We start from the raw sequence: 13172 nt of genomic DNA, 5'->3' as shown, positions 1-13172 counted from the left end.
TGGACTCAGGAATGTTGACTGACTGACCAGCGAAAAACGCTAATTGCAAGACCTGTTGACACTGTGATATAGCATCATAAATCCTGCATGCCGTAATGAATGCAAATAAACCCAGGATATGTATCGGTAGAGTACAGATGAACCTGCCCGTCTTAGATGTCTGAGTTAATAAATGGCCATCTGACATGTCTGACATCTGACATGGCATATAGCTGCAACACTACCTTTAACATAAATTTGCATTGCATTCTGGATTCGGATGACCAATGGAACAAAACACATTGTAATGATGTAATCAAACCTACATGTATGAAGTCTCATTTTGCAAGAACGCCTCACAATTTATATAAACGAGGAAACAATGGGGAAAAAAAGTTGACAAGCTAGCTTCCCCACGCATTTGTGTGCAATTTGTCTGATTCATCATACAAACCCATTCAAATTCAAAAAATTGAATAGGTTTTTTTTTAATACAAAGTACATGTACTGTACATAGGCCCCCCAAAAAAGTCTCCGGTTTCTGGTATGGAGCTTACCCCAAAAGTTGTGCGGTGACGCAGCTTTTTTTTTTTTTTTACCTGTTTTTTTTTGCTTCAAAAGTCGGCTGATGACTGCAAATGGTGCCCGACTAAACTTAGTGCAAATATTATGGGAGACCAGAGAGGCCACATAAAGCTTATTCTCGATCATAACCTCATCTAAAAACACGTTAAAATTGTGCAGCAGCAGGATTCCAGTCAAACCAGTGAGTTTGGCGGTTTTGAGACATCATCTTTCATTGAAAAAAAAACTTTTTCATTTTGCCGACGCGCATGGCTACGGCGACGCGAGCGCATACCAGAAACCGGAGACTTTTTTTTTTGGCCATATGTACATATTGTATCTAAACATGGAGTAGTTTAAACGACTGTGCAAAGTCCCTGATCACATAATAAGCAATTGCGCATGTCTGCAACTTTGAATCTTTGGTGTGACAGTCTCAATGAGCCAATTTGACATCTCAAGTGAGCAATGACTTGTGGAACAGAATGTTGGAATTAAACAAACCCACGTGACGCTGTAAGCTCGCTATCTACAGGACAAGGACAGCGTGACGAGTTTTGTTTATCCAAAAAAATTGCATTGTTCACAAGAATTTGCACATGAGCGAGTGAAATGTCGAATTGGTTTATTCATCCAAGCAAATCTTTGCCTAGATCCTCCAGCGATTGCAGCCCAGGGATCATTAGAGACGTGTATAATTATAGCCTCAGTGATGAGTACCGGCAATGATCACACCTGAATGGCAAACACCCAGATGCCTCACGCCTCTCACTATGGGGCAGTGTGTCATCACTCTAGGGCACTGTAAGATGTTATGCATCGGTGGCTTTCTACTCATTAGCCTCATGTAAGAGATGCTATTGGGATCGCACCTTAAAGGTACGGTAATAAAACAACATTTGCAAACATCAAAACAAAAACAAATACCAAATTATTATGAAAAACCTTACTTGACTGTACATTTTGTAAGTGCATAATAGGGTAGTTTCAAGCATCCTGTGAAATCATGGCACCTGGTGTGCTGCCGTTTAAAAAAAAAAAGTAGAAATTTTGTATTTTGGCTGACCATTGTTGGCGAAAAAAACCTGACTTTCTTCAGATACTGCCCCCAATTTACCAAACTTAGTAACTTCACATTTTGTTTGCAATCGGTTACACATCCATTTATCGGGTGCAAGCCAGCTACCGGTAGTCTGGTTCCCTGACCTGACAATTCCACATCTAGAAATTGCTCTGTCTCGTCAGGGAACCAGACTACAAGAACAGCATTTTTTTCTTGGTTTTTCCACCATCTACGAACACAAACAAGTTAAACAGCTCAGTGTAACAATATTTGCTACAAAATACTAACCCCCAAATCCATCCATTTCTAAAAAATTACAGCAAAAGCATTCACTTTAAAGATGTTTTAAAAAAACTAAGGTACTTTTGAAAAGCAGATCTACATGTACAAATGTATGTCAACCCACTAACTTTCTGCGTACAAAATTGTATTTATGCACGGTCATTTTTCAGTACTGTTTTCTTCCTCACTTTTTTTGAATAAGGCACTTGATTCAAAATTCTTCTCCCATACCAGGCAGACTGGCTTTGACTCTCCTTTAGCCCCAACTCCATACTGTCTCTTACTACATTGTAAGTACTGGACCAAGTCCCCCAAAATCCATCAATCACACTGCTTCCAATGCATGCTTTGCTTTAGGCCTCAAGTCCATCATACTCCATCAAAATTGAGTCCAATCAGGCCTGAAGGACCAAGTCCCTCAAAATCCACCAAAATGGGGGATGGATTTTGATGGAGTTGGGGAGATTGGGGTTAAACATCCTGTACACGTGAATTGCCTTGTTAAGGAACTTAAGAATAGGAGGAAATATACATGTACCTCACTTTCTAAAAAGTTTACTTTAATTTTTCGAACCCAATTTTGTTATAATTTCATTCGTTTTTAAGTAGGCCCTGTACCTGTCTATAAAAAGAGTCAAACGCTTCCCCAAAATAACCTCAAGAATTTGAGAAAGACAGAATGTGATAAATTTAACAACTTAGAATTAGTTGAGGACTCAAATCTTCAAGCTGGCACTGGGTATGGGAATAACTGTGATCCCCTTTAAACTTAACCAAAAAAAACTCATTCGCATCAATGCATGTAGGCACAATCTTTACTTTCTCAATGTGCATGGAGCTGCTACATTGTACACATACGGTTCATGTACCAGTATGGTGTAATTTGTAACCAATTCCTGAACATGAACCAACGCAAAACCCCTTTGGGTCAGGATTTGCGCATTGTTATTACTTTATAGTAGCATACCTACCAGCACGTCTGCACAACACGAGACCATTAAGTGAGCCGAGAGCAGAGTAAAAGAGGAAAAAAATGAGAAGCAAATGTCAGCATTTAAGGTTATTTCTTTTCTGTCTGGTCTGTCTGCGAAACGGGCATGGGATTGATTAAATTTATTCCTATGATGTTCATTTACGAATTGACACAGGTACATACTTTCGTCTTCGAAAAAGATTCTGTTATGATCAAAACGTCAGTCTCTCTGACCTACATGTACTTTACAAATTGAAACATACATTTTTGTACATGTAACGCTTTCATGTTTGTGAAGAATTCTGTTATGACCAAGACGTTGAGCTTTACTTCAAACTCTACAAATTGTTTGAACAAGCATGACAAGTGAACTTCTATACATATGTACCCAGTGAAGTTTTTCGTGCGCCATAAAATATGGGCGCTTAATGTTTTCAAAAAAATTTTCAACACAATTTGATTAACTGCAAATTAATATCGATCGGAATTGACCAGATAAAAGAATTTAACATCATAAAAACACATCTTACCCGGTAGCAAAAACAATATTTCTTTTGTGTCTTGTCATGCTTACTTGTACAATATGTAACAAGGAATTGTCCTAAAGTTCAACAACCGTAAAAAAAATATATAGGCCTATCAAGTGCAACGATACAAGCGCAATTAGCTAAGAAATCAACACGTACATGTACAAGTAAACGATTCTAAAATGAAAAATCCTCGAGTGCGGCGGCACGTTATGCGACCCTAGACTAACCGCGATATTTGGACGTCGTTTGCCACTGCAACAAGACGAAGGGCTTGAGGTAGTGTTAATTACACACTCCATCAGTTCTACCCATGGTATCGGGTGGCAGGCACAGCCAGATTGCCCCCAGCTACAAATGAGAAACATCGCGGCGCCAGCGTTTTTGTTGTGAAAGGATTAAAGTAAAAAATTGTCGGGATTTGGCCAAAGCAGAACCTGGTTGAGACACTGTGAGATGGATGCATGAACCTCATACATGTAAGCTGTGTGAATGGCACAATGCTATTTTCATAATTTGGCTATGAAGTGGTCTCTAAAACAAGTCAGTTATTTTTAATAATTGCATTAGAAAAAAAAAGAAAAAAAAAAGTACTCAAAATATGTGTCTACATGTATACCATTTGTCCTCAGTGTATGTAAAACATGTACCGGCATTATGTACATGTATGTACATATATGTACACAATTATTTGTCATGTTTCTATAGCAAATTTGTACATGTACATGTACATGTATACTGAACATGTACCAGAGTAAATGGTATTTAATTAAAAGATGTATCCTGCCCAAAACTGCCAAAGAAGTTATTTGAGAAAATTGAAGAAACACACTGCATTTTACGATAATGCTCACTTTTTGTCTAAAGTTCTAACACAATCATCAACAAAAATTGCACTTTCAAAATACATGTAAGCACCGTCGATATATCGATATTACTCGATTATCTGTTATAATTTTGATATCAATATATCGCCAAAAGCGATTTTTTTTTAAATCATATCAAATATCGAATTGAGGAATGATATCGAAAATATTGAAAATGCGTCAGATTATCGTCAAAATATATCTCCCGTTTGTGTTTTTTTTTTAAATTGCTGTATTTTAAAATGAAACTCGGCAGCAGCTTGTCCTTGTGACTCAAAATAAAAGCATCATGAAATGCCAAGCGGCGTTGCTTTTGTGCTCTACGCGGTCTACCCCAATGTAAACCTCAAAAGAAACCGCCTGTTCTGGACAAACTGTCAGTGCCGAGATTTGTTTTAAAAAGTTTGAGCAACATGCTCCACAGAAAGCCGTGGAAAATTGGGACTTAAGATTGTTTTTTTTTTTTTTTTAATCCAGTGTCATCTTTATGGTCTTTAACTTTTACATGGGATAATCGATATCGAATATTCTCGATATTGGAATGATTTCCGATATCAATTATTGAAAATTCTGATATCGACGGTGCTCATTTCAAAACGTAATTATTGTTGTTTACCCTTGACCAAAGTCAAGAAAGAATATCAGCGCTGTTCTGACAAGACTTACTTGTCCATAAAAGCTTGCTGCATGTAAATTTAATGTACATTGCATGTACATTTTATGCACGTGCATGTTTTTACCTTAGTTCCCTACCGTAGTTCCTTTTGATAACTTTCACTGTGTGCCCTCGACCAACAGATGTGCCAACCATTTGCCAATGACAACGTGATAATGTGATCAATTAGTCAATGCTGTGTTAATTAACGGGATATTGATTGTGATACTGCGATGTGCACTTGATGGGTGGAAGTACATTGGGGAGGACATTCAACTCTTCACACAAACACGCTTTCTAAATTGTATTACAAAAAATAAACTGTAAATTTGCTTTCTACGTGCACTCAACACGGTTAAAAAAAACCTAAGGGGGGAAAATCAATTTCATTTCCGGCTGTGTAGGCGGTGCACTACTATGACTACTTCCAGACACAAAAGTAAGGCTATGCATCGGAACGGGGGACTTGAATACCTGACCGTTGATGTCAGTCCGGAACCGATTCCATGTTTTATGGGATCGGGTACCCGTTATCAACTTTACAATTTAATTAGTAACTTCTCAGACGATGAAAAAGAAAGTTTTTGAATGTCATTTGTGGGTGATTTTAAAAATGAAAATCAGGCTACATGACAAAATAAAACATATTTCATGTTCACGACGCTCGCCAAAGTTGCAGTTTACACCGTATAGCTACCGTATGAGCTCACTGTACACGCTTGTGTATGTATCTTGCTGTACTGACGCACCGATGTGGTACATAATCTGAACAGCAACTTCCGCGATTTGAATTTTGGGGTTGGGTTTCTTAAACGGGTACCCTGGTACCCGTGTTTTTTTTTCAATCGGGTACCTGGTTCCCGTACTAAATGTAAATGCACATCCCTACACAACAGTACTAAAAATTGTGACTGACTCTTTTACAACACGTAAGTTGCTTAAAATGAGAATGCCGAGTAGTTAGACTTTGGCACTCTTGAACTGGACAGCAGTGTTGTTTGCCCCAAGAGTACTCCATAAGAATCCCCGACGACAGTTCATGTTTAAGCCACCAATCCAGCCATTCCCGCTGAATGACCATGGATCACCCACTGAATGGTCATGGATCATACTGCAGTGATTGGCGGCCACATTTGCCTGTGCTTGATCCCATCACTGTGCCATGCCCCATTTTATGAAATTACTCGGACAGCAAATAGTTTCACTTTGGAGTTTTCAAAACCTTGGTTTTGTGTCCCGTTTCAGATTCTTCTCCGGCTTCGAAATTGTTTTCAAGCCAAAACCAAACGAAAATTCTCAAATTTCGCTAAATGGATTTGACGTTCCCTGCAGCAAAACACAGACCTATACTAAGCCAAAAAATCCCAGAAGTCAGAACCTAAACAAAATCTACTCAAGTCCAGGCTACAGACAATCCTGGATTTGAAAATCCCTCAGAGATCAACTGAAATATTTCTGCTTTTGACCAAAAAAACCCGAGATAAAGCCAAGGTTTGAATACAAAAATCCAAGAGATCAACTTACAACTTAAAAAAAAATAATAATAATAACCTACCCTTGTTCCTCCATGATCTCCTTCATCTCCACACATTTCAGCTCCACCTGCCTCTTGCGCTCGTGGGCCAGGATCTCCTGGTTGGGCCGACGCAGCAGCAGGGCTTCCTGCTTCTCAATCTCCTCGGGGGACTTGTACTCCACCTTATGGGGCTGGTTGCGCACCAGGGCAAAGTTACGCTGGACGAAGCCGTTGGTGCCGCTGCCCCGGGCCGTGTTCAGGCCCACGCCGTTGTACATGGTGGCGCGGTGGGGTCACAGGAAATGGAGAGAAGCCGATTGGGTGTTTTGCAATGGGGACCGTCTTGTGGTAGTCTTAGGGAAGCAGACGATCGGCTGTTAATGAAGAGGAAACGAAACGAAAGAAGATTTAGATGAGTATCTATTTTGTAAGCGTTTTCATATAAATTTAATATCAAATGCTTATCACTATCACGTTCAAACAAAACTGTTCAAACATTCATTGACACTTTCCAAAAAGAATTTAACAAAATGCAAATGGACTGTTTTCTGAGACTGAGTGGAGTGATTTTATTAAATAAACAAGTTTACAACATATTCAATGTTTTGTAACTGTATGTTGAAGAAGGTCTCAAGTTCTCAACTGCTGGAGTTAAGAATTTTTCCATGCATTCAGTGGACTGAAGCCACAGAAAATACATGTAATTTGGGGCCCCACTTGTAAACACAAAGAATCCCTTTGAGTCAGCAATAACTACCAGTAACATCACCAATCTGAGTTTACCATGTAAATTTAAATTGCAAAATGTGGAAGTCAATGCCAAAGCTTAAAGGTAATATACCGGTACATTTGCTTAAATTGCTGTAATTTTCAGAAATGGTTGGATTTGGGAGTTAGTATTTTACAGCAAATATTGTTACACTGACCTGTTTAAAATTTAGTGTTCATAGATGATGGAAAAACCAAGAAAAAAATGCTGTTCTCGTAATCTGGTTCCCTGGCCCTATTTTAGACGAAACAGCACAATTTATAGATGTCGGGCAATTATCATATATGTGTAACCGATTGCAAACAAAATGTAGACTACTAAATTTGGTAAATTGGGGGCAGTATTTGAAAAAAAATCAGGTTTTTATCCAACGATGGCCGGCCGACCATCGTTAGAAATTGATACAAAAATTCCACGTTACTTGAAAATGACAGCACACCTGGTGCAGTGATTTCACAGAATGCTTGAGACTATTATTCGCAGTTAGCAAATGTTGCATATTACATTTAAATAACACCCCCCCCCCCTCCCTCTTCAGTGTTCCAACAGTGCTAACATGGACAGTCATAACATATCAAGAATGTCACTTGACGGTATCCACTTTGCTCGCTTACACACGCACCGACAAGTGCGAGTATGCACAAAGCCATGAACACTACACATTAAACTGAGTGCTTTCATTGTGATAAAGAACAACACTGACAAATGGCATGACACCAAGCGCGTAATTGCACTGTGCATTTTGAAATGAGGAAGCGTTCATCAGCCGCTGATCCATATGAACAAGTTAAAAGGAAAAGAAACGTTCAGGCAAGGTTTTTGTTGCTGTATGCAGTTTTGTAGTTGTTTCTGGTTAACCTAAAGCATACATTTGTATACGTACACAAAATGTACACAAAAATGTAGATCCTCGGAAAACTACATAATAGTATGCATCGTTAGGCTTTTTAACAATTCAATTAATTCTGCATTTATTATACAAGGGGTAATAATTATGGCTATTGAATCTTCAGTTTGGCATAAACAGCCTCAAGTGGTGAAGGTTATTGATTAAAGGGAATGTACAACATTTGCTTTTGCTGCAATTTTCAGAAATAAATGGGTTTGGAGGATTAGTATGTCTATACTAGAATCAGTCTAGCAGGCTTGTACCCCTTCACAGGTGTGCAATTAATTGCAAAGAAAACAATGAATAACTAATTATGAAAAATTAGAAGCAGGTTTTGAAAAAAGCCAGTTTTTTCCAACGCTGGTCGGCCGACCAGCGTTGGAAAAATACCATTTTTCTTGAGAATGATAGCACACCAGGAGCCACGATTTAACAGGATGCTTTAGACTGTCATTCCCTAACAATCTAGTAAGGTATTTCATGATAATTTGATCATTTCGTTTTGTGATGTTTACAAATGTTGTATCTCCCCTTTAAAGGTACAACATGTACAATGTACAACGTGAACGTTACGTACCGGTATCTATTGGGAATGCAAATTTGTAACAGCTTTTGAGAATAATTTACTAAAGAAAAATGTGTACAATTATATATATATACATGTGTAAAATGTTTTCAATTTCCATTATTTCTAAATTATTTTGTCAGGTTCCTATTTTTGTAGTCTATGGAATAGCTACTTGCAAAGCAAGTGCCTCATGATATTCACGCAGATTCAGCGATTAATTGTGCAAAGCAAGACTGTGTCTTGACCTCCAGATTCCGACCATTCAGCAGGCACCCTCTATCTGGTCTTCGGCAACCCCTTGTTGTATTACAAAACCATGGCAGCCAATTGACCAATCAACAGAGGCTAAATTTCTGCTAGAAATGGGGTCGCAATTTCTAAAGTCGACTCTGATTGGCTGGCGCATGCATGGCATGGGGTCGCAAAAATTTTGAAAAGCTCACATATCAGACGTTATTGTGGAGCTGGCGGGCTCCTCGAACAACGAATGAGGCAAGATATGCGAAGTTTACTTATTTTCCTCTGACTAACAAGCCCCCAAATAGCAATTTCATGTCATCAAAGTCAATTTGAGCAGTGAGAAAATACAAGCATTTTCTTAGAAAACACTTAGAATTTTTCAGTCCAACCTCATAGCCGGTTTGTACACAGGGTGTCGAGTGAACTTCGTATATGGAAATCTTTCCACGAATGATACTACTATTTTTGTTGGTGCTTGCAAAAAGAATGCATTTGACTGAAAATGAAATAAAATTTATCGAAGTGAAGGTACTGTACATTGTGCATTTTCATTTTACAGGTACATGTTTGAACACAATGAGCAAATGCCCCCTTTTCAAAAAGTAGGGCGAAAATATATTCTTTTACATGTACATTTGTACATATCTGAAAACCATTTACATACACAAGTTACATACTATAATCTACACATGTATTGATACTGATCTGATTGTAGTTGCATGGCATACAATGTAAATTTATGATAAACATTAAATTAATATACATGTGGTATCACTTCATTTAAAATATATCAATGAGAGACCACCAAAAAATCACAAAAATATACCGGTACATGTAACCACACAAACTGAGGCACTCCAACTCAATTTCAAATTTAGGTGTTGTATAGCTGCATGCAAATATCTACCATTGTGTACAGGTCCAGGCACACACATACAGCACACATACGCAATATAACATTATGTAAACACTGTGCACATAATACAAATATCATACCTTTTAAAAATGGTTCTCACTCATCAACAGTTAATGGAATGAGGAGTCACAGTTAGTAAAACGTCTAGTATCGAGAAGACAGCGACACTGACTGCAACGCATCACAACACAGCTCAGACACGCACTGTGAAACAAGCAGATGACGCTCAGCCATGAAGCATTATTAACAGGTAGATGGTGCTAGCATGCTGAGGGCTGCATGCATGGAAATGACACTAGGACAGCTTCCATAGGAATAATGCACAAGGCTACCGTCATGATTTTGAAACAGGTAGGTGATGCCAAATGTTTCATTTCAGCAGTCAGCACGTGGCATGCAAATGCAATCACCAACTGCGTGATGAAAAAAAGATCACCCAGTTAAAAAAAAAAATACTATCCAACACCACAATGATGCAAATAATCAGTACTGGTTCACTGCACAATTTCCACCAACAAACGCACACAATACAGGTGCTTGGGTACCAGCGGCTGTAATTAATCAATATCGGTTCCCCGCCAAAACACAACGTGATTATCCACGATTCTGTGGATTTCGGGGCCAGCTGTGATCAATACTCCATGATAGCACTTACGCTGTCTGAGGGATGCTTCCAACGGTACGGGAAGGACCAACAAAGGACAAATCAATATGACACATGTAGATGGCACTAGAGAAGAATTAATAATTAGACTGGGGCAACGGTTGGTAGATGCATGGGTGTCATATCATCTGCTACAGGCTTGATACTTGATGTGCTGAACAGCAGAAATCAATGTAACAAAACTGAACTAGATATCAACTTCTGACTGCAGCATGTAAGGGCGAAACTCCTCTGACCTCCCCAATAAATTACAGAAATCCTCTCAAATTTGCTTTTATTTGTACAGTATTATAGGTGGTTTTGATTTGGGTCATCCTATAAATACATGAATGGAGTCCACTTTTTTCCTGTCCCTGTTACATCTGACCTCTATGATTTTATAATTCTGATGCGGTACTTGAATGGCAAACTGCAAAGAACCAAGGTACCGTGTAACAGGGACAGCAAAACAAGTCACACTTTCAACCTTAACTTTACAGCATGATCCATTTGTAAATAACACCAATTCAAGACTTCTCAGTTTTGACAAAGGCCTCCATCAATTCAAAATAATGCACAACATAAAAATGTAAAGGAAGACATTTTCCAGCCATGGTTTGGTGCAATTTCCTCTTTGAGTTTGAGTCAAATAAGTTATATTTCGTCTTGGCTTTTCAAATTTCAAAAATTGACCAAAGAAATTGACTAGAGCGGGGTTTGAACCTGCGACCTACAGTGCTCTACCAACTGAGCTATCCAGCCCTATGTTGGTGGTTCCCCATTTTGTCAATGACTTTGTTCAAGTGACTAGACAGAAGCCTTAAATACATGTACCGAGATTCATCAGGCTGAAGGGTGGTACCCAACAACGTAATTTACCGGGCTGCATTAGTTTGAGATATTTGAAACAGGAGTTGAACATGTACCTTGAATATGTTGGAACGCCCTCTGGGTATGAATATTAGCCTATCCATTCAAAAATTGCAGTATGCAAGCAGTTTACATCACACACTCATTATAAGCACATTTGTTCAATACCGAAAATCGAGTTAACTGATATTTAATTTGTCAAAATGCAATTTACACTAAAACATCAATACGACTGCTCGACAAAAGCCAATGATTCGTCACGTTCAAGTAAAGTAAATTGATTCTTTGTAAAAATGCCATGTCTGTTTTCTTGACTGTTTGGTCAACACCAACGTGTGAAAATTAATTTGGATTAAACTGTGCCCAAGCTGGCACCAAAACTCTTTCACTGTCACACTGTGGCGTGAACATACCAGCTGTCAGAGTCATGACAAATGAGTGCTTACAATGTAAACCGTGTGGTCACTCATTTTGCCATCTACATGTAACTATAAAATGGTACACAATGTTATTCAATGGGGTAGTGTGGGGAACGTGTGGAATCAATAGAAACATGCTTTTTAATCTAATTTCCTTAACACAAAACCCAATTGTTTACTTAACTAATGGCCCTAATTTTGTCATTAGGGAGGCATGCTTTTAGCAGTCTCATGGGACAAGCTGTCTTAGCCTCAATGTTTACATTATATGTACCTTACATCTGTATGTATGCAGATCTGTAGAAAATGGGAGAAGCAAGTACATGTAGAACTTCTCCTGTGCACAAATACCAGTGGTTTGCAAAGATTTTTTTCTTAAAAATAAGTCATTTTCACATCTGTGAACTAGCTACCTGTTCCTCTTATCCAGCAGCTTTTGTATCTCATACAGGTATGTACATGTATGATGAACATGTAGCTCACGTTTACATAGAAATCATCTTGAGCCTTTTTTTCTTCATGGTGTTGCATTACTGTACATTTGCTGCCGTGGCTTTCTTAAAATGTTCATTTTGTATTACCGTGTGCTTGTTTCTGAAACCTGCATTTTTTGTGCCATACAATGTACTTCTACACATGCCCATAGTGAATGCATTTTTACACATTTTGATTCGTTTACAATTTAGGCCTATGGCGCATCTAGTTTCAAAGATTTTACAAATGAGGAGAGAGGCACAGTTTTTACAACAATCTGCTCCATGGCAGAATTAATCAAATGTTGGGAAGCTTGAGAATTCATGAGGACAAAAGAAGCATCCACGCATCATGTATAAGGCCAAATAAAAAAATTAAAAACATGTTTAGCGTCCCAGCCCGCTTCCTTTTTGAAGGCTGTCTCCTTTCTTTTTTTTTAACCAAAAAAATGATAAATTTTAAACCATGACATCATTTTGGCCTCTTGGTCTGTTGCATTTATCCCACATAAAGCTGGTATGTCATTTCCTGAGTCCAAGTGACTGTCAATTTTTTTTAAAAGGTTGCGGCCATTTAAAAAATAAGCTGGCAGCCATCTTGAAGAATTGCCTGGACAGGCGGCCATTTTGGAAGAAGGGGGGGGGGGAAGGGGGCTTCCTCCTTCCTTTTTTTCAAAAAGGCAGGACGCTAAACATGTTTTTTTTTTATTTGGCCTAATGCTATGGAAAACCAATACATGTACAGGCCAAGCATCTTTGATTTTTGTGAGAGTGTAATAGCCATACCATTATGTAGGCCAGTTATGCAAACAGGCCTTCTGTTTGCTGCCCTCATTGATGCAATTGTATACTCAGGCTTTTAGCAGAGGGGTCAGTACAGCTTTATGACGTTTATTTTCTACGGCTGTAACTCCCCTTATTTAATTGTTGATGTTGTGGATTGTTTCATATATAAACTGG

General features: G+C 38.5%; 1 protein-coding gene across 6 annotated transcripts in view; it reads right to left on the bottom strand.

The window, feature by feature from the left end:
- LOC119742649 (serine/arginine repetitive matrix protein 2-like) overlaps nucleotides 1-13172 on the bottom strand; it is a 72627-nt gene that overhangs the window by 54370 nt on the left and 5085 nt on the right. For 5 of the 6 annotated variants that reach the window (XM_038218787.1, XM_038218789.1, XM_038218790.1 and 2 more), the window contains exons 2-3: nucleotides 9888-10011; nucleotides 6465-6799 (exon numbers count right to left, since the gene is read on the bottom strand). In XM_038218787.1, the coding sequence (XP_038074715.1) occupies nucleotides 6465-6703 (239 nt within the window). In that variant the 5' untranslated portion in view covers nucleotides 6704-6799; nucleotides 9888-10011. The remainder of the gene's footprint in view (nucleotides 1-6464; nucleotides 6800-9887; nucleotides 10012-13172) is intronic. The other variant, XM_038218788.1, reaches the window with a different exon arrangement.

Source organism: Patiria miniata, unplaced genomic scaffold (assembly GCF_015706575.1).
Source record: "Patiria miniata isolate m_02_andy unplaced genomic scaffold, ASM1570657v1 HiC_scaffold_6, whole genome shotgun sequence".
In the NCBI taxonomy this organism is placed as follows: Eukaryota; Metazoa; Echinodermata; class Asteroidea; order Valvatida; family Asterinidae; genus Patiria; species Patiria miniata.
This window is presented reverse-complemented; position numbering and strand designations above follow the sequence as displayed.